This window comes from Pleurodeles waltl, chromosome 6, assembly GCF_031143425.1.
Source record: "Pleurodeles waltl isolate 20211129_DDA chromosome 6, aPleWal1.hap1.20221129, whole genome shotgun sequence".
In the NCBI taxonomy this organism is placed as follows: Eukaryota; Metazoa; Chordata; class Amphibia; order Caudata; family Salamandridae; genus Pleurodeles; species Pleurodeles waltl.
Genome location: NC_090445.1, coordinates 420,954,637 through 420,976,824, shown reverse-complemented (window position 1 = coordinate 420,976,824; position 22,188 = coordinate 420,954,637). Strand labels below are relative to the sequence as shown.

General features: G+C 42.0%; 1 protein-coding gene across 3 annotated transcripts in view; it reads right to left on the bottom strand.

The window, feature by feature from the left end:
* The window catches only part of FRS3 (fibroblast growth factor receptor substrate 3), a 97,688-nt gene that overhangs the window by 34,824 nt on the left and 40,676 nt on the right, over positions 1 to 22,188 (bottom strand). For 2 of the 3 annotated variants that reach the window (XM_069238408.1, XM_069238409.1), the window contains exons 3-5: positions 15,750 to 15,881; positions 4,897 to 4,979; positions 4,129 to 4,315 (exon numbers count right to left, since the gene is read on the bottom strand). In XM_069238408.1, the coding sequence (XP_069094509.1) occupies positions 4,129 to 4,315; positions 4,897 to 4,956 (247 nt within the window). In that variant the 5' untranslated portion in view covers positions 4,957 to 4,979; positions 15,750 to 15,881. Of the gene's footprint in view, positions 1 to 4,128; positions 4,316 to 4,896; positions 4,980 to 15,749; positions 15,882 to 16,883; positions 16,958 to 22,188 lie in introns of all 3 variants that reach the window. The other variant, XM_069238410.1, reaches the window with a different exon arrangement.

The following is a 22,188-nucleotide window of genomic DNA, read 5'->3' as shown; positions in this document are numbered from 1 at the left end:
TGAGAAAAAACATTAAACTTTGCACCTTACTGTTTGGGACATCTCTGAAGAAAGGATCCTACTTTCTGGACAGGGAAAGGGTACTGAAGGTATCCCAACAGTACACCTCTAGCTAGTAAAGTATAGTGCCCTGGAGAAGTGGAGTTGCGCAGAAGGGACTAGCAGCAAACATCACTCCTCACCATGTCGAGTCTGGGGAAGGTCCATCCTGCCAAGAACTTCAGGTGAGCCCTCTTTGTCGCGGACTCCAAGAATGCCCTTGTTGATGCCCGACTGGGACTTGACTATGATCATCCTTCTAGTCTAAAAGCGTACCAGAGGGGTAGAAGAGTAAAGAAACCAAAGGAGAAAGCTCCTGGCTCTCCAGTACTGCAAGTGGTCGTGAAAGTAGTATCCAGAGATTCCCTAAACATCACCACTCTTGAGTTTAGGGATCCTAGTGAATGGGCTTTGGCAGAATATATAGTACCCTCCCCCCCTCCACGGTATTCCTGGCATAATGCCCTTTGTGCTCCCCGCCATCTTTCCAGTTTCCCCAAGTATCTCTGCTGCCATGAATGTTGGTCTCTTTGTGTGGAAGGTTCTTTGCACTCAAGGGGAGCTTAGAAGGCTCTGGGAGCACAAGCATGGGCAGTGCCCTCCACCTGCCTGCGCACCAATCCATGTACCAGGCAGTGGTTCTCCCAGTCTTTAACTGACTCACATGCCAACCCCGCTCAAAATACTTTCGGTGGCCAAACATGCACAAAGGAGAGCATGCAGGCTGCAAGAAAACTCTGTTCGCTCCTAACAGAGTCATCATTAGGTGTAACTAGAGAATATGACTTGTTTATGAAGATTCCAGTGTGAGAACAAGGACACAAAACATGAACTTGGGTCCCCAAAACTTAAATCCTAAACTTATTGTTGAAAGTGGACTCACTGAGATATGTCTGAAGGATAGCATATTTATTTTGTACAAAGAGTCCAGAGTTTCTAGCCCACATCCCATCCCGGAGTAAGCCTTGCATCTTACACCCTCGCTACCTTGAGGTTCTTGGACTACTTGAGGTACTTGGTGCTTAATTGTGGGCCCATTCAGTATACAGATTCTGGAACAACAAAGGCAAAATTCCCAAGTTGCCACAATTGGAGCCACATCACCCCTGTTACCTCTTTGAGCCAAGGCCCTCAACCATTATGCACAGTTTGGAAGTCATATCTCAACCCTTTAGAGAGGCCTTGGAAGCAGAACAACTTTGTAGGATCTAACTGTATATTTTCTACCAGACGACATTCTTTAGGCTTCTTTCGGATCAGACTCACCAGACCTCCTTTGTCCTAATATCATTATGCCAAAAAGAGTTTGCCCAGATCCTAGGCTGAAGCAGATTTGCAGTCTCAAAGTTGAAACCTATTGTCCTTTTTTAGGGACATGTAGCTATTAAGGAATGGTGGAGGGCAGTCAGTGATCTGTAGCGCCAAATAAACTATGGTCAGAGCTGATACCATCTGAAGTGGCTGCTGTCTCTGTTAGTCTTAACTATCTTATACCAAATATTGCTAACTTCTAAGACACTCTCAATCATGAACTTCGTTTACAAGCAAAAAACTGAAGATCTATAAACCTTTTTGTGTGTACATCACCTGATCATGCCACTACTGCCCTATGGATTGTTAACTGAAAATTCTTAAAATAAAGCTAAAATAAAAAGAAAGCTGGTCTCATCATCAATGGTGTAATCATTTAGACCTAGTCTATGATCAGCTGAATCTTAACAGCTTACCACTCATTTAACAACACATCTCTTTGACCCTCCTGAGAACAAGGTGGATGACTGATAATTACCCATCTCTGGTGAGCTGCAGGTTGATCAGCATGTGTTCATTAACGAGGATGACATAATTCAAAGGGACAGTGACAGAGGTGTTTTAGCTAATGTATGGGTCATTAGTTGGGGTGGCAGTTGAAGATGTGGCTGATGGCACTGCTGCGGTCTCACAGGCTGATTGTCAAAAATACTGCAGGTTTAGTTGCCAGCAATGGTAAAACATCCAGTGAGGAGACCTTGCTGAGCTCTGGGGCTTTCACTCATGTATCTCTTAAGATAAGTAACTTCATGCATTTGCTAATGTGGGCTCCATAGGAGAGTGGTTATGATGGTGCACTGTGCACCATCTCCTCGTCTGAGGATTGAGTTCAATTCAAGTTGAAGATGCCATTTATTCTAGAGGACGTGCCAAATGTTATTTGGGTGCAGGCAGTAGATACGCTACACATGAATGGGTGTTGTCTGCAAAAACCTTCTTAATCTTGTGTGGCTTGACAGGGATTGATCATTGACTTCTTTACTTTACCAGGAACTTCAGTGATGGTGTCAGTAGTTCAAGAGGGAAAAATGTGGATACATTTTCTCTTGGCCCAACACTCAGAGACTGAGGCAGAGAATAGGTCCCTGAGCACTACAACTACAAGTGATGAGAGAATCTGAAAGGAAAGAACAGCCCCCAGGTGAATTAAAATCAATCGAATTCTCCTTATCTTAGCTCCCACATTTTCATTCTTTAGATCATCATGTAGGTTTTCTTCCCATTTTACTGTACATGCAGAAGACAATGTGAGCCACTGAAGACAGGAGTGAAGTACAAAGCATTTCAACTTATTTATTTTTTTGTACCTCGTTATACAATTGAAGTGATGGGCTGTGCATAATACAATTTTAAATTAGTGCATTCGGTTATTGCTCTGTTGCCTGTTACTACTGGTATGGCAACTCCTATCAAGGATTCACATTTTCACGCAGAGAATAGCACAAACATGTGAATCTGTAAATGATTAAATGAATATATTCAACAGGATGTGTGCCAGGATTTGTCAAAATGCCAGATTTGGTTAAGATTATAACGGCAACAGTTAATCAGAGGAATCTAGAGTTCATTAATTGGAGTTTACCTCAGAATCAACATCTGTGCATTGTGTCAAAGGCTGCTGTTAGCTTCAAGAAGACAGGAAGTAGAAGGCCTTAGAAATGGTGAACAGTTTGGAAGAAGTTAACGCGCTAGAACTTGTAAGAGGTCCATTTTGAATGGCACTTTTTGGACACCTTTTTTACGTTTCGGATAATGTGAGCTTCTACAGCTCACTTTTTCACTTACAGAGCAACTTTTTTATTTATTCGTCCTCGTGGGGTATCTGCTAGACCGATGGGATGGTAATATTTGGGAAGTACTATTGACAGTTTTTTGGAAATGGACCATTAATCTCCTCTTCCACGTCAGGGAAAAAGGAGAGAGAGTATAACAGTATGCCTGGCTTGCAGTAGTCAGTATGGGCTGAAGGACCATGCCCCACTGGTGATTGTGGCATATGCTTCTTCTGGTATGAGGAGGTTATATAGGGAATACACAGCACCAGTGTAAGATGCATTGTGTCGCTACTAGGGAAGGTGGTGCTCAAGTAGCAGAATAAGGCATAGTGAGGAAGCCAATTTGATTTGACAATTGAGCAGCTATATTGGTATTTTTAGGTTGACTGTCCTTTGAGTCAGAGCAGATGGAAAGAGCCAAGCTTTCTTGCAGTATTAACTGAAGCAATTCCACAGTTCCCCTCGTCAGAGTTGTGCAGATGATTTTTTCTTACCATTTAACAGAATGTTTTATTCTTTGGGAACTTTCTATTTTGTTAGTGCCAGTCTTTTGCAAGGTTGTCAACCAGAACAACAGTTTTGTTTTTGGTGTGTAAGTTAAACCACATTCTCTTACGTCCTAGTTACAAAAGGCAATGAACAACTGTGGAGAACCCTGTACATGTACACGTCTTTCAAAAGGTGCTGAAGAATTCTTATAGCAAACAATACTCAGACACTGACAGTTTTACTTATCAGCAACTTGACGCCCCTCCCTAAACTGTACCTCTAAACCACCACACTCCACCCCAGGTCCATTCACTGGGATGCCACTGTCATAATGTATGTGCAACCAAAAGCATGGCTTTGGGTGTTATCCTCAAAACACATAAATCCTATCCAGTTATCCTACGTACTTGCAGCCTCATAGCATCCGATTATCATATTCTGCCTGCACACCTACCTTCAGAGTTTCACTGATGTTCCCCTTAGTCCTGTTTACCAGCAGCATCCTGCAACTTACCCTGCCCAGTCTGGCAACGACGACCACTCTCGAACGAGAAGAGGTTGGAGTCATAACCGTAGCGGCGCAAGCAGAGGTAGGGCCATCTAACGGCATCCCTTTTGCGAGTGTGGAGGACAAGCTCTGTCTGGGTGAGCTCCATGACTCCTGAACCCAGTTCAGTCCCTTCATCATCCACGTTCGTAACCTGCAGTGCCATGAAAATCATGTACATTAGGCCTGAGTCCATGGAAAACCAAGAGTTGCTAAGCGCGATTTTCAAAAGAACCAATGACATGGGGGAATAAAAAAAATGAATAAAGAAAGGACACGTAAATTCAAAAATCATAGAAAGCCAAATAAAATCACTCAGCTCAGTATGACTTCCGGACATTTCAAATTCAAAAGACAAAATTATGCTTCAGACATCAACACAGGTCTCAGCAGAAACAGTGTCTCTCTCAAAGCTTTAAGTGTGGAGCTCACAAGAGGGCACCTTGAGATCCCGTCTTCAAACAAGCAGCCATTGCCAACCATGCTGGAAGGGAGTCACAGGAAAGACGAAGGCATACATAAAGAACTATAACCTTGAGTTCAAAGACTGGAGGTGGAATAGGGAGAAGACAGAAGAGGTGTCTTTTGGTATTGGGCAGAATCACATCAGTACTGTATCAGTATCAGGAATGAATGGACTGAGGATAGAACAGTTTAAGTGAGGAGCACATGACTGGTGAATACATATTAGACAGGAGGACAGTAGGTCTGAGAAACAATGGATTTGCATGCTACCTTGAACTTGGTGGGGTGATGGTCCGGAATGCTGTCCCGACAGCTACAGCAGCTCCCCATAATGTCAGCACACGTGGCCAGTCCTGAAATTAGATTAATTATCCATTTAAAATGTAATATTTAAATAAAATGAATTTCTGCCCAACACTTTTGAATCCTTATACCGCAAAAGGAGCTGTTTCAAGTGGGAACCTGCAGAGATAAATCATTCCTCAATGTTCATTCTACTTTTTATTTAGAGAAAATGATGCAAACTCAAAATCGTGAGAAGTAAATGCAAATACTGTACTGTTTTGTACAAGTCATTCCTTTATCATTCAGCTTTTTAAGACTTTATAGTTTAGGTTACAAAAAGACACAAAAGAGATCATTCACTGCACTTTCATTTTATTCTGAATTGCACTTTAAAAGGCAATAGTAGGTTACTTGCTTCATTTAATACATGTTAAACAGATGTCCTTTCTTCTAGCATGACTGTGTAATCTGAACGTATCATGTAAAAAAGAATTAGCTAAAACAAAACATCCCTTAGGAGGCCACAGGTTAGGCCATGTGACTGACAATTACACTATCTGTAGAATTTATTTTGAATTTTAGATTCATCAATCCATCTGAAGCGGACCAAGCTCCGAATCTGAATTGCAAAAAAGTCAATGCAAACAAAGCCAGTTTGGTATTGTATCATTTTGTCTCAGTGTCATGACAGCTGTTTTTGCAGCCGAGACCTGCGATTTACTTAATCTGCTCACCTTTTGAGGTATTCCTACACAGACTAACCAAAGCTGGGGCTAAAGTAATCTTATAATTTTCCTCAAGTATGGGTTGCAGTTTCTGAAGCAGTTTCAGGTGATACTATATTTTACCTCTGTTTACTTTTTGTTCCATGGATAAACGAGAATCCCCTGTTAGTTCTTTGGCATGCGGCAATCTTGCAGCATCCTATCCATTTGATTTCATTATTTTTTATGAATGAAAACACTTGGTTTGGCTCTACTGGCCTTTGAAGTTAGCCAGCCAGCTTTACTTTCACCATCTAAAAATTACTCTGTGATGCTAAGTGTCACCGGCTAGGTGTGAGGTACAGCAGCTCTAACATTTCATGCAAGAGCAGAAAAGAACATTAAATAAACATGGCATTAGACAGGACCCCTTAGCAACTCTGCAAGCTTAAATGGAAATGGGAATTTCGAAAGCCTCCATGGAGACTCTCGGGACATGGTCATGTGAAGGAGGCAAATCACTTCGAACAAACACATTTCAGAAGCTTTGGCTACTGTCTGAAATAGGTCTTGCAGAATTGTTTTTCTTTTGGGAAATGTGTTTTCCAGAAAACCATTCTAGCTACTATTTTTGAACATTTTGCATAATGAAAAAAAACCGTTTTCCTTTACTGCCCCCAAAGTGCCTAATTTCGTTTGCTAGGTACCCATGTGTCAGAATCATCAATTATGGAGCAAGAAAAGCTTTAATAGTAAAACTCTCTTGGATTAGAAACTCCAAAACTGCATCAAAATTGCACCCTGATGCACTCTTTTTCAGAGAGTGCCTTGAGGATATGGAACACATATAGAAATTCAGACTTTGGGGTGCCTATGTTGTGAGTGCTTCGAACTGGAGGCAGCCCAGAGCTGCCTGCCCAGTGAAACATAGCTTTACACAAAATTTCTAAACCAGACACTTATCCTTCATCCCACCCTGCTCGTCAGAGGAAAAGGGGAGGAGCATCTCAAGCTTGAAAATTACAAATATAACATTCCTGTTTTGCGTTTTCCTTCCATTTGATTTATGGGAAAAGAAAACCATAATTATTTTCAATCTATGTACCCATAGGTGATGATGGTGTGTGTGTGTGTTCTGGGGTCCACATGGCCTACAATGAAAATGCTGCACATGCATATTATCTTGTTTCTTTTTACAGTTTTGCATGCAGTCCCAAGAAAACTCCACAATAGTCCCAAAAACCCTACATCATAAAACTTCCAATTGTTGACTCTGAGAACAGCCTACTCTGTCATATACATGTTTGCCTTAATCCCCATTATTGTATCTATGCAAATTTCCCATACCTAATTATAGAGATCACAACTTATCCTCGAAAAATAATACCTCTGCATCCTAACAATACCTAATTGTCTGTAGCTCATCCACTAACACCGCCAACCAATGCATGAATTTACATATCCCCAGCTTCCACTCAATATCACACTTAATTCCTATTAATTTAATATACCACATAGAAACCGGATTAAATGCAACGCATGCATCCTATAAGAGTGCAAGACTAACCCCAATACCCAAAAGTAAGCCCAAAAAAACCAGCCCAAAAAACTAGTAACCCTAGGTTCCGGAGCAGAGCGCTGCATGATGTAAAGTTCTACAACACCTCTTCAGATGTATTAAGTACTAAATAAATGTAATTACAATACAATATACAGGGAACACTAATGCCATAACACGCAAAGGTTGGGCAGTTGATTTAAATTCACATAGACGGAATAATAATTCCCTTATGCTGCATGACACACTCACTTAGCACAACTCCTATGGGCCATAACTATCACCCAGTACCGTACCGGTCCCCAGCAATACATACCCATCACAAATTGAACAGGCATGGAATAACTGAAAAGACTGATCACATGCCACTGGCTAACGGAGGACTTTACTTTAGTCACCACTGCTGGTCCCAACTAGGTGCATGCTATAACCGCTTTTTGATATTTTGCACTGGGATGATGGTTAAGTCCATCCCAGCAGATCTCTGATCCAGGTCTTCCTCTAACCTATGCCTTCACAGGATCATAAACATTAAAAACAAAATATCTCAGAATGGCCAACCCAGAACAGTATCCAGCTAAGTAGTCTATGAAAATAAGAAATACCATACAGGGTAATGCAGAGCTGCTCAAGCTTACTAAAAACCATAAACTGTGCACCTGTCTTTCACTCTTGTTCATCCATCACACTAAGCGCTGTATCCTATAACACAATAACTGCACATCGGTCCTCACACACGGCATGGAAACACTTCTCACAGGGAATCAAAACAAAGAGAAACCCTTCCAGTCATACACCCTACACAGTGCAGCTTGCTGCCCAAGTAAGAAAGAGCTTCAGCGTCTGCCATAGGAGTAGAAAGCGCTAAATATGGAAAAAGTCACTTACCCAGTGTACATCTGTTCGTGGCATGTTCCGCTGCAGATTCACATGCTATGCACAGGTCCTGCCATCTAGTGTTGGGCTCAGAGTGTTACAAGTTGTTTTTCTTCGAAGAAGTCTTTTCGAGTCACGGGAAAGAGGGACTCCTCCTTTTCGGCTCCATTGCGCATGGGCATCAACTCCATCTTAGATTGTTTTCCCGCTGAATGGAAGGTAGGAGTGATAAAGTGTAAAGAAAGAGACCCCAATGCAATGGAATAGAGATGTATATACATATGTACACATTTTAAATGTAACCTAAACGGCTACAGGCTCCCGGGGAGGAGGGAGGGCGCATCTGCAGCAGAACATGCCACGAACAGATGTACACTGGGTAAGTGACATTTTCCGTTCTATGGCATGTGTAGCTGCAGATACACATGCTATGCATAGACTACAAAGCAGTAATCCTCCCCTAAGCAGTGGTCACCCTGTAGGAGTTGAAGATGTTTGAAACAGTGTTCTTAGTACAGCCTGTCCTACTGTGGCCTGTTGTGTTGTTAACACATCTACACAGTAATGCTTGGTGAATGTATGAGGTGTCGACCAAGTGGCTGCTTTACAGATTTCTGTCATTGGTGCATTTCCTAGAAATGCCATTGTTGCTCCTTTTTTCCTAGCGGAATGTGCTTTTGGCGTAATTAACAGATGTCTTTTAGCCTTTAGGTAACAAGTTTGGATATATTTCTCTATCCACCTGGCTACGCCTTGTTTTGATATAGGATTACCAGTATGGGTTTTTTGGAATGCGGGGAACAATTGTTTCGTTTTTCGAAATGATTTTGTTCTGTCAATGTAATACATTAAAGCTCTCTTAATATCTAATGTATGTAGTGTTCTTTCTGCCACTGAGTCTGGCTGTGGGAAAAAGGCTGGAAGTTCCACTGTTTGGTTTAAATGAAACGGTGAGATGACTTTAGGTAGAAATTTACGGTTTTTGCGAAGTACAACCTTATGTTTGTGTACTTGTATAAAGGGTTGTTCAATAGTGAATGCTTGTATTTCACTAACTCTTCTTAATGAAGTGATTACCACTAGAAATGCTACTTTCCAAGTTACGAATTGAATCGGACAGGAATGCATGGGTTCAAAGGGTGGACCCATGAGTCGTGTGAGTACAATGTTAAGATTCCATGAGGGTACTAGTGGTGTTCTTAGAGGTTTGATTCATTTTAGACCCTCCATGAAAGCTTTGATGACTGGCACTCTAAATAGAGATTTGGTTTGTTTATTTTGCAAATAAGCAGAAATTGCTGTGAGGTGTATCTTGAAGGATGAAAAAGCTAAATTTGCTTTTTGTAGGTGGAGTAAATAACTTACAATGTCTTGTATGGTTGCGTCTAAGGTAGTTATGTGTTTTGCTTGACAGTAGAAAACAAATATTTTCCATTTGTTAGCATAACACTGCCTGGTGGTAGGTTTTCTTGCCATACATTCTGGTGGAAGATTTAGATATTCAAACTCTAAGAATTCAGGAGCCAGATTGCTAGATTGAGTATCGCTGGATTGGGGTGTCTGATCTGTTGTTGGTTTTGTGTCAACAGGTCTGGTCGGGAGTTCAATGTGTGGTACTACTGACAAGTCTAGCAATGTGGTGTACCATGGTTGGCGTGCCCACGTTGGTGCTATAAGTATGAGTTTGAGTTTGTTTTGATGCAGTTTGTTGACCAAAAATGGAATGAGCGTAAGCAAATATCCCTGACCAGTTGATCCATAGAGCATTGCCCTTGGATCGAGGGTGTGGGTACCTGGACGCGAAGTTTAGGCATTTTGCGTTGTGGTTGGAGGTGAACAGATCTATGTCTGGTGTCCCCCACTGACTAAAGTATTTGTGAAGTACTTGGGGGTGAATTTCCCACTCGTGGGTTTCTTGGTGATCTCGACTGAGGTCGTCTGCCAATTGATTGTGAATTCCTGGAATGTATTGAGCTACCAGGTGTATGTTGTTGTGAATTGCCCAATGCCAAATATTTTGTGCTAGAAGTCAAAGTTGTGATGAGTGGGTTCCTCCCTGTTTGTTTAAGTAGTACATTGTTGTCATATTGTCTGTTCTGACAAGAATGTGTTTGTGAGCAAGAAGTGGCTGAAAGGCTCTTAGTGCTAGGGACACTGCTAGCAGTTCTAAGTGATTTATGAGAAACTGTTTCTGTTTGTTGTCCCATTGTCCCTGAATACTGTGATTGTTGAGGTGTGTCCCCTATCCAAACATCTGTTGTGCGAATGGCGTGAGGCACAGGGTCCTGAAATGGCCGCCCTTTGTTTAAATTTGTGGGATCCCACCACTGGAGCGAAATGTGTGTTTGGCGGTCTACCAACACTAGATCTTGGAGATGACCATGTGCCTGCGACCATTGTTTTGCGAGGCACTGTTGTAAGGGCCGCATGTGTAACCTTGCGTTTGGGACAATTGCGATGCATGATGCCATCATACCCAGCAGTTTCATGACAAAACGGACAGTGTAGTGTTGGTTTGGCTAAATTTCTGGCAATATGGTGTGGAACGATTGCACTATTTGTGGGCTTGGGCTTGCAAGCGCCTTTTGGATGTTTAGTGTAGCCCCCAAGTACTGCTGAGTTTGTGATGGCTGCAGGTGTGACTTTTGTTAATTTATTGAGAACCCTTGTGTGTGTTGGGTGTTTATTACATAACGTGTGTGATGTTGGCACTGTTTTTGAGTGTTAGCTTTTATTAGCCAATCGTCGAGATATGGGAATACATGCATATGTTGTCTCCTTGTGTATGCTGTGACTACGGCAAGACATTTTGTAAAGACTCTGGGAGCTGTTGTTATCCCGAAGGGTAATACTTTGAACTGGTAATGTTTTCCTTGTATAACAAATCTGAGGTATTTTCTGTGAGCTGGATGGATGGGTATGTGAAAATACGCATCTTTTAGATCCAGTGTTGCCATAAATTCTTCCTGTTGTAGCAGTGGGACTTCATCTTGTAGCGTTACCATGTGAAAGTGTTCTCATCGGATGTAGAGGTTGAGAGTCCTGAGATCTAATATTGGTCTTAATGTTTTGTCTTTTTTGGGAATAAGGAAGTACAGGGAGTAAACCCCTGTTCCTTTTTGATGATGCAGCACAAGTTCTATGGCTTGATTGCGTAATAGTGCCTGTACTTCTGTTTGCAACATTGCAATATATTGCGATGAAAGTTTGTGCGCTTTTGGGGAAATGTCTGGAGGAATTTGTGTGAACTCTATGCAGTAACCATGTTGGATAATGGATAGTACCTATGTGTCTGTTGTGATGTTTAACCATTGGTCGTGGAACATTTTCAGTCTTACTCCCACAGTGAAAGTGTGTTGAGGGAAGGTGGTGGTAAAGTCACTGTTTGTTATTAGTGGCTTGTTTTGAGGATTGGTATTTTCCTCTAGATCTGGAGAACTGTCCTCTGTAGGATCCCTGAAATCCCCCTCTTTGATAATGTGTCTGGTAAGAGGGCTTGGCTTGTGAGGTAGATGGCTCGGAAGGTTGTGGCGTGAAGCCTTCCCTATATTGAGGCTTTCGAAATGAGCCTCTGTATTGGGATGAATAAAGCACTCCCATCGCTTTGGCACTGTCGGCGTCTTTTTTCATCTGGTCTCTGGCTGTGTCCACCAGTGTGCCAAATAACTGTTGTTGATTAAAAGGCATGTTGAGGACGGCCTGTTGGATTTCAGGTTTGAGCCATGCATGTCGCCTAATGGTGACAGCCGTATTTATAGTCCTCGCGGCTGTATCTGCTGAGTCTAGCGCTGATCTTATTTGATTGTTCGTAATTGCCTGTCCCTCTCTTCTGTTGGTCCTTGGGGAAATGCTGAATAATGTCCTTCATCGCATCCCAGTGAGCCCTATCGTATCTAGCTGGTAGGGCCTGCGAATTAGCTATGCGCCACTGATTAGATGCCTGTGACGCCACCCTTTTCCCTGCAGCATCGAATTTCTAGCTTTCTTTATCTGGAGGGGGTGCATCTCCAGAGGACTGAGAGTTAGCCCTTTTCCTTGCTGCACTGGCCACTACTGAATCTGGGGGCAGCTGTTGTGTGATAAAAATGGGTTCCGAGGGTGGTGGCTTGTACTTTTTCTCCACCCTTGGGTTATAGCCCTTCCTTTAACCAGTTCTTGGAATATTTGCTGCTCATGTTTGAGCATACCGGGGAGCATGGGTAGGCTTGGTATGTGGCATGAGTTGAGGACAATGTGTTGAACAAGAAGTCGTCCTCCAGAGGTTCTGTGTGCATGGTCACGTTGTGAAAAGCTGCTGCCCTAGCTAGAACCTGTGTATATGAGGTGCTATCCTCAGGTGGCAATGGCTTAGATGGGTAGCACTCTAGACTATTGTCTGAGACTGGGTCGTCAGAGATCCCATGGATCTGTCATGTTGTGACTGCATAGTGTGTGATGGAGACTGTGCAGTGGGTGTAGCAGGCGGGGAGACAGTTAGTGGAGGAGACTGGTGAGGAGAAAACTGGGGAGGCAGAGATTTCTCTCTTGGCACTTTAGCCGTTGGCTGATCAGTGTCCAAACGTCCATGGAAGGCCAGTTTTCTTTTTGTTTGCAGAGGAGGTGCTGTGAGGATTTTGCCATTGTCCTTGTGGATTTGTATCCTGGCCTGTTTTTCATCGAAATCCTCAATTTGTTGCAATTCCTCATCAAATCTATGGATTTCTTTTAATGGTTTCCAACATCCATGCTCCTCTGTATAGGTATGTTTTTTCGGCTCCGAATCTGTTTTTTTTCGGCACCGATGGGCCTGGAGTAGTAGGCCTCTGTTCCGAAAGTGACTTTCAAGGTCACGACTCGATGGGTCAGTGTCGTAAGATATTGGAGCCTGTGCCTCGGCTCGAGTCCGAAGGCTTTGTTACTGGCGTGCCCTTTTTCGGTGCCAAAGATGTTAGTTGGTCACCGGTCGCTTTTTTTTTTTTTTACAGATCGAGCCATGCCTTCCGGCAGTGGCGTCCCCGAGGCCTTGTGTTTGGGGTTAGTTTGGGTCGGGGCAAGCGTACTCACGTGCTGGCCCGCTGTTAGTGGTCGGTTGATGTCGGACTCTTGTTCGGAATCGGATCCCTGAACGGAGGTGGCGGTATGAATCATCTCAATCTTTTCTGCGTCAAGGCATTCGGTGCTTCTGGACGCCATCTCTAATCTTCGCGCTCTTCGGTCTCAAAGTCTCTCGAACGGGAGGATTTACAGGCTTCAGAGGTATCCTCTTGATGATCCGGAGATAAACACAGGTTACAAACCAGATGTTGATCTGTGTAGGGATACTTGGCGTGGCACGGAGGGTAGAATCTAAACGGGGTCCGGTCCATGAGGCTTCAACAATACAGGCCCAAGTTGGGCGCGGCTGCCCCGAAGGGCAATCAAAGATGTGTATCCGCCGGTACCAAGGTGTCGATGCTGGATGAGACGCGATCGAAAACAATACGGGCGATTTTAATGGTTTATAAGATTTTTACGACTCGAACAACCGGAGTGAAGAGGAACACGTCCGAACCCGATGGCGGAAAGAAAACAATCTAAGATGGAGTCGATGCCCATGCGCAATGGAGCCAAAAAGGAGGAGTCACTCAGTCCCGTGACTCGAAAATACTTTTTCGAAGAAAAAACTTGTAATACTCCGAGCCCAACACTAGATGGCAGGACCTGTGCATAGCATGTGTATCTGCAGCTACACATTCCCAACAGTAAAGAAATCCCTAACTCACCTTTGGATCCTATTTATTATTGCTTACTAAACAATTTAAACATGCTTCCCAATTATAAAGTTAAAGGTACTAAGATATGTTAAATGTATGGTTAATGATTTAAATAAGTCTGCATCCCACCTAAATAGTGACATTTCATAATCCTGTCAAGTAGATTCCGGACAATGTAACACAATGCTAGCCACCATCTGGTTTGAATAGGTTCAAATAGTCAGAATCTCAGTGCTTTTGAGCTGTGGTCCAGTCAGATGAAGTGGTCGAGCAAACCATTTACCTAGGACGCCTCCATTGTCTCAGAAATTTATCCCAGATACTCACTGACCAGAACAAAAACCCATCCACCAAGTTTACATTACTACAGAAAATACAGTTCAGCACACAATTATACACATGATAGCAGTGATCCTCAACGCAAGGACCGGAGCGAAGTGATTGATCCTTGACTTTTCATACTACCAGGAACAATAATACATAGCTTGATGAAGAACAGGAAGGGGATGATGCACTCACAAAGCTGCACCAGCACTACACATGTATGCTGGCCTTTTCTGCATTAGTTACCCTCGACTACGTGATGGAGACACCACTCTGCTACGACTTCTAAAATGAGCTTCCCTAGCACAGATTGAGTGAGCCGAGACTCCACACTGGTTTTGTTTTCAGATGTCAAATCCAGAATTTCCTTTACTACAGCAAAATAAATTTCCTAGCCAGATCTGAAAACTAATAATTGACTTTTGCAAACGGCCTGAAACAATAGCAAATTAATGGGCTTGATACAAAATGAAAATCATATGTTGCCTAATCAAGATTATGCCTAGAAGGAGAGACAAGTGCCCTCAGCCACGGTCTGCAGGCTGCACAGTAAGGTGTCACAGCCTGCCACATAGATTCTACCCACCAAAGAGTGGAGAAGGAATGACGGTTTGCTGGCTGGATGAGGAAGGAGGCCTTTTCCAGAAATACACGAAAGGCAGCCCAAGTGGAGGAAATACTCTGGGCTTGGAAATCCCAACCTGACAGAAATGTCCAAGTCTTAGAGGAAGAAAAGATTCAATGGAGGGAGTCCAAGACTTCCTGAGGGAGATGAGAGAGAGCACAAATCAAACGGACATCGAGGTGGAAGTAGTTGTGCAGGAACCACTGTTGTTGCTATTACTTTGATGAAAAACTGAGACATGCTCAACTAAGGGGGACCTACTTTGAATGGTCAATGGACCCCTCTTCACACTCAGTTCAGAAACTACAGATCAAGGATATATGAAAACATGAGGCACTAGGAGCTATCAGTACAAAGCTAACGTGCATATAGAAATCCAACAGAACGTGCCCTAAAACTTAGAAAGTGGTTGCAAGAGATGGAGGGCAAGGATAATCTCTTACCCATTACCACAAACCTAGAGTAAAACAAGTTCTAGTACCCTCGGGGTATGCAACAGTCTCGGAGGTCACTATCCAAGCACATCATCAGAGGCACCATAAAAGTGCCTGATAAAAGGCGTTATTAAAAAAGAAAGATTACTAGAACACATTAAGAGAAGCCTTCAACCATGATCAGTAACAACATGATAGCAGGGATCTCACCAGCATGCTTACTACAGAGCCATTTAGTAGCTATGCCCTCTTCCAGGCGAGACTTACAGTCCCAGTTTCATAATTTAATGAAGCAGTAGCTCGATTTGCAGGAGACCTGAGAGAACGCCATACCCTGTCACTTTGCACAGAAAGCAGACTGGCTCTTCCTTCTCCAGTGTTTTAATTCTTTTCAGTCGTGTTTAGAAGTCTAACCCGTCTGTGCCATGACCCTGATGAGGAAAATATGGTGATTCAGGTTTTAATTTTAATAGTATAGGAGGCTTATCATGCTGACTTTGCCTGCCCTTCATAGAGACTATATTTATTGGCAACTCGTGTGCTGGACTACCCACGCTCGACCTCTACCACTCTACATTGACTTACCTAGCCCTGGCCATTGGTGGGAGACGGCCAGGGGGGAACTTCAGTGCCCATTTCACTTGCAAATTCCTCTGCTAGGTGTCATTGTACGAAAGTGGTTTATCTGCAGCCCCATCATGCTGCATCAGTCGCCATCTATAAACAAGAAGAAAACAGGCAAAAGAAAATAAAGCCAGCTTATACGTAATGCAGAAAAAACAAAGAACAAGTCAATCAGTAAGTTAAACAAATGACCTCTCAATTGGTTAGCCATTATTAAACCAAGACCTATTCCCCTGAACAGATATACAACATGCTTACATGAACAAGCCTCTCACTCACTTCGGTTTCAAATGCCCTGCACTTATGGGAAGAGCTGTGTCTTGAAAATGTTTTGGCATGGGCGTCTTTGGAGGCTACTCTACAGGGTAACCACCTCTGTGGATGTTGAGCTGCCTTAAAAGTTAAGCAGTGCTGCAGAAGAGCACTAAATATGGGTCGGGACGACTTAATAACCATCTATAATCAGCTGCTGAACTACTAGGCAATAATTTGTGCATGATAAGTACTTTAAAATGTGTATGTTTAGATTTTTGAAAAGTGCCCCATAGAGCTGACAAAACGTCCCTGAGTACTTTATATGAAGGAGCATTGCATAAAATGTCAGAGCAGTGAAGTATAAACCATCAAGGTCCTCCGAAGCAATGCACACCCACTTGGGTAGGAAAGCTCAGCAAAGCAGCTTTAGTCCACAGTTTAGGAGATGCTCATCTTGATGGAGGAAACAAGATGGTAAAGTATTGGAAGCGAAAACCAGGTAGCATTAATAAGCAAGTCAAATGAACTGGAGTAAAAACACTAACTGGTCTTGGGAACATTAGTAGCAAGTAATGAACTGTGGTGGGAAATTCAATGACTTGAGAATTCTAGAGGGAAGTAGTCGGAGGCATGAGGGTGTCATCTAGTTATAGTCTAATAAGAAGTGGCTAGTTTTCAATCACTTGCAGAAATTGAGGAAGTATCTTAGTATCAAATGGTTGCCTCCAAATCTATAACAACATCTGGTTGCCTGGATGATAACTTTGTTTAAGAAGGTCAGTTTCAGATTTTGGGTAGGTGTGTAGCACTGAAATATCTTAGAAAAGTATGCTTACGCACCCTCGTGAAATGCCTTTGGGTGACGTAAAGAATTTCTGAGTGGAGAAATTTCACAGCAGAAGTAGTCATCGACCCTATGAAGATAATTGTTAAACTATTTTTAACCCAACACTACATGGCAGGAGATTGCACAGCATGTGTAGCCACACAAAAAATGCAAACACTTAATTACTGCAGACAAATCCAAACATCACAACAGCATACATCATAGCAATGGTCTGTTAGATGAGTAGCAGAGTTTCTCCTGACTTGTAGGAATGGAAGGCTTATTTTGCCCAGGCATTTACGTCTGAGGTGAAGGATAGCTCACTATCTCACCCACCTTCTTCACTGGGGCTCTAAAGAATCAAGCTAGTCAACAGGAGTGGATAGGGGTCCATCACACCTCTAAGTACTATTGCGGACTTATGTTCACTGAGACACAGTCAGATAAGCTGCATCCAATTCTTGATTTCCTCCAGACAGCTTGACATCTAGTGACGAGACCTTAGTATTTAATCCATCCCACCATTTAACTCAGACCTGAAATTATGGTTCCTGACCTATTTGCATTTGTTTTCGTGGAGTTAGTGTTTATCCTATGTGAACAGAGTGAAAACAATTGTGGTGATGGCTTTTGTACTAATTTAACCTTATTCGTTTATTTAGTAATATCAGTTTCTAGCCCCTGCTCAGGGGACAAAAAATAAAATAGAAAACTGAGCATAGTCCAAACAAATTGTAGACTATGCATAACATATATTAGCAATGTCCGTTATAGCTCAAAAATGCACTGACACATTCACAGCTGTTACTTTGTTTCAAAACATAGATCATGGTTTTGAACATCTGAAATACTTCGAGCAGCATATGGATTAGTTCATATATTGTCATATTATAAAACAGAGAGGTTTCTTAAATATCTCATCGCACATTGTTCACTCAAATGCTCAAAATCAGTAAGCATCCTCATCTAAACATGTATGTAAAAAAGGTGCACCGCATTATCAATTACGTGATCAATACAGGGTTGACTTGTGATTTTAGTATTCGTAGCTGGTTGCACCCAGTTGCATTTTATGCTCTGAGTAGGTACAGTTGACATGAAAACTATCAGACCTTATTTTAGTTTCTAAACCTTTCTACACTAGTGGTTATCATTAATTTAAGTGCTCTTGCTTAATTTACAGAGAATTTGTGCATCATTTGCAGCTGAAACCATAGATCGCTGCACTCGTTTACATAAGATAAATATTGAGCAAAGGGGGAAGGCTAGCTTTATTGTACCACACAGGATAGCAATACTGGATTTGAGAGAGGCTGTGTTTAGGCTTTGGTTTGCACCTGATCCGTACAGCGCGAAACATAAGGATAAGACCATGGATCCTAAACTGTGGAACAATCAGAAGTGTTGAAAGGCCACTAGAATAACATCCCCCGCTGCGCCATCATGTATCTTCAAAAAGCAACCATGACTGACACAGAGATTGGCTTTCTGTGTTTGGCACAGCAGAAGCATAAAATATCAATCTGTTTTAGAAAATCGGATTTGCTACTGACAATTATAAAAAGATAGAGGGGAAAAGGCAGTGATCCGATTCACACGTTTGCTTAAAAGCACCAAGTCTCTTAAGGAGATCTTTTCTAAACCCATTGTTTGCAGTTTGGTGCGACCACAGAGACACACTCTAGCGCAGTGGTTCTTACCGGACCTGGGACCCCTGTGGGTATGAAGCAATGCCATTATCAGTAGTGTGTAGAAATTCAAAAAGTTGCTTTGAGTTGGAAAGCCGCTGTGCTCCTTTGTAGTTGAAACTGCTTTTTGTGCTTATGAAGACGGTGCAATCGTGCTTTGTGTGTCTGGTATAAATATGTTCAATAAATAGGAAGAAAATCAAGTTTATGCAAGTGGAAAAAGCAACAGTGATAACAAATGTAAGTAAATAGAAGCTTAGACTTCACTCATAGACAAATGTTGTAAACACAGAAGGTGCAGACTCCATCCGTTTCCCCTACCTAGTACTACTGGGCCACAAATTCATATTCATCTCTAGTGCAAAAAATGCCATTTGATCCAAGACTCTTCCAGAGTCATACATTCCATGGGCAGTGTCCATGCCACACTTGCCAGTAATAATTGTACAAATCCATGTGTGTCACATGGCAAATTTGAAATTAACAGTTTCCCAGAGTTTTATAAAGTCCTCCCTCCACTAAACAGAGCTTCAAGGGGCAGTGGGCTGAAGAGAGGCAGGCCATTAAGTTGGAGAGACAAGTGCAGGGAAACAAACTCCTAGCTAATCCAACGATCTTCCACAGTTGAATGCCTCATTAAACAGAGTCCGCAATGTCTCACACTCTGGAAAAAGTTATCAAGTGTCTGTATGTGAAGCCGCAAATATGAAATGAAGAGCTTGCGAGTGTTAAAGTGCTTAGTCTGTGAACTCACCTAAACATTGACTTATCTGGGCATACTGCAGATGGAGATCCTGTTCCAGACAATCACTATTGTGTGCCTCTTTCAGACGATGGTTAGCATAGATGTTTGCAGCGGTAAGTTGTTAATACTGGAAACCAGATCATGACTTATAATCATAGTATTTTGGTGTAATAACCGGAACTTGTGCAATTTATCTCGATGTGCTTTAAATTGTAAAAACGTTCATTTTTAGTATGTAAAAAAAATAAAAAAATAACTGTAGTGTATGAATTCAATGTTACTACCAATCTCCCCATCCAATCGTGACATCTAATCCGGTCAAAACAGGACCTCCTCATCAGGCCAGCCATATTCTTGATGTTATTAACAAGGGAGTAAGAAAATCCTACATTTAAGATCAAGAGTAATGTTGAAATCAGTGGAGCAGGCATTAGTCAGGTACAATTATTATCATGATAAGATTAGTTTTAAACAAATGTTTTTAGGAGTTTATATTTAATATAGTGAGTATGTTAAGTATTTATGTATGTCTGAATTTGCGATGGTTTGAACTAACCGTGTCAATAATCTTAAACTTTATGTTATTTTTGGCCTGTATGACTAAACTCAAATTCTGATCCAATAAATGTTAGTCAAACCACTTTATCCCATGAACGATTAGCAGCTACACAGGGAAAACTAGAACTAAGGTGATCATGTCTCAATGTTTTGTTAATCAAAACTGAAAAAAGATTTCAACCAAACCAGTTTCCCAAGGCTGGTATTACAAAATCCGATACTGGCGATCTAATAGAAGATTTGGCAGATCTCTGTCGGTGGTCAGTGGAAAAAAAAATAATAAAACACAGCACCTCAAATGTAAATAGGATGGCTCCACCAGCCTCATTTAATATAAAGGCCAACTTCCTCAGCTGCAAATGGTTCATTATGCTCCTTCAAATCAGTAAGGACGACCTTCTTCACACTTCAAAGGGCTACTTTGATGCCTCGGTTAAAACACTATTTGTTCGACAATTATATCAATATAGTCATCTGTCAACAAGGTCAGCAAAAATGTATTCTTCTAAAATATTTAATTCTGCTATTTATTCACGAAAGCACTTTAAACCTCTAAAGACTGTGGCTAATCTTCCTGCCTTAGCAAAAAAGACTCAAGCCTCTCCTACTCTAGTTGAAACACTTGAGACTTCCCCCTCTCCCCAGGGAAAGGTGGAATGCATAAGAGGAAATATCAGAAATAAACAAGCATTTGCAATGCAATGGGTCTCGAGTTTGCTTGAGTTAGAGCTGTTAACGTTGTAAATTCGTAAATTGACTTTTCTTGTCACTTAAATTGAAAATGAAAAGTAAGAGAGTTTACAAAAGCGAGGCAATTCGAAGCAACATGGCCGGCATGAGCACGAAGGAGAGACAAAACAAAAAATAACTTTGTTTGCATAAAACGTATGGGCAATCGTGCAATTATCTATAGAACAGGGTTGATGTCCAAGGCGGTAACCAAACCGCCCCAAGGAGAGAGAAACTTAAAGCATTTACCAATGATAAAGGATTTTTGAAAGGCAAGCCCACGAAGGAGTGACAGAGATGGTTGTGCGGTAGGCGTGGTTAAAAGCCCACAGATAAATTACAACAGGTCAGAGCGCTTGTTCGTTCAACCTATAAATATATAGGCCTCCCCAACAGGAACTTGGTTGAGGAGTCAGCCCCCTATTTGAAGGAGTTATCTTTAACACTTTCCTTATGGATAAATTGTTATGAGCAGCAAAGTCTCTGGCTCACTGGAGAAACTGTGACACAGCATGGTTCGCTCTCTTAACATAAAGTGTATTTTTAAAGCACATGTTCAACCCTTGAGACATCTCTGCGCTGAATAAGACATGTTTATTATTACCCAACTCGAAGGTACTCCTCATCATGGTAAGCAAACCCCAAAACGCGGGGTATTACACTGGCAGAGGCGTAGGGTTCCATGAATTATCATTAAGACCACAAATAGCATAAGTCACAAAATCGTATTTAAAAAGACAAACAAAAAAAACTGAGTCTTTTGAACCAAGTTTTCCCTTTCCTGAATAGGTTACGGTGACAAATAAGTTTGTGAAGTCTTGTCTTGACAGCTGCGATCTGGTTTTAGTGGTTCGTCCTGTGAAATCTTTCACTTGGCTGTAGCATATCCAGAACTTGGCAGAAAGAAAAATCTTTAGCCTAGGAAAATCTGAATCCTTATCCCCAATACTGAAATCTCCTAATTGCCCCACCCAACCCCCCGCGCCCAGAAGCAGAAAGCAATACCTAGATCTGGAACTCAGGGTGGTTTCTGTTTTGTCCAAATAGATGGACAGCTTATTTCAAAGTTTTTTTCGGTAAGACATCTGCGTGGGTTTTTCTTCAAAGTAATGTGTCAAGAGTCTGGCATAGCAGACCTGTTCCTACCATGAACGATCAGTCAAGTATTCAAGTACTTCTAGTGGGCACAGTATTATTCTGTCAGATATCCTTGTCTTGGTTAATATTGTTTCGGTATAGTGGGAACCCCCTGACACGCCAACACACCTCAAACCAGAGGGATTCTGGTGGGCTGCGATTAGGAGGGTTACAGCGCTGGTTCACTTTCGCTACGTTATTACTTTTTACTTTTTGTTGCGATTTCACTTGGTGCATGAGCAGGAAACGTAAATCAGCAGTGGGTCTTTTTGCATAAGGTAAGGACCACTCCTTTTATAGCTGTGATTCCAATGTTTTAGAAGTTTCATTGTTAAACCCCTCTACGTTCCCTCTGAAGGTAAAATCCTTGAAACCAACTGAAGATGGAATAAACGCCTGCTTCTTCAAAACGATTGCCACCTCCGAGGATCTCTTTAGAAGATTCTTGCATAGGTGTTTTGA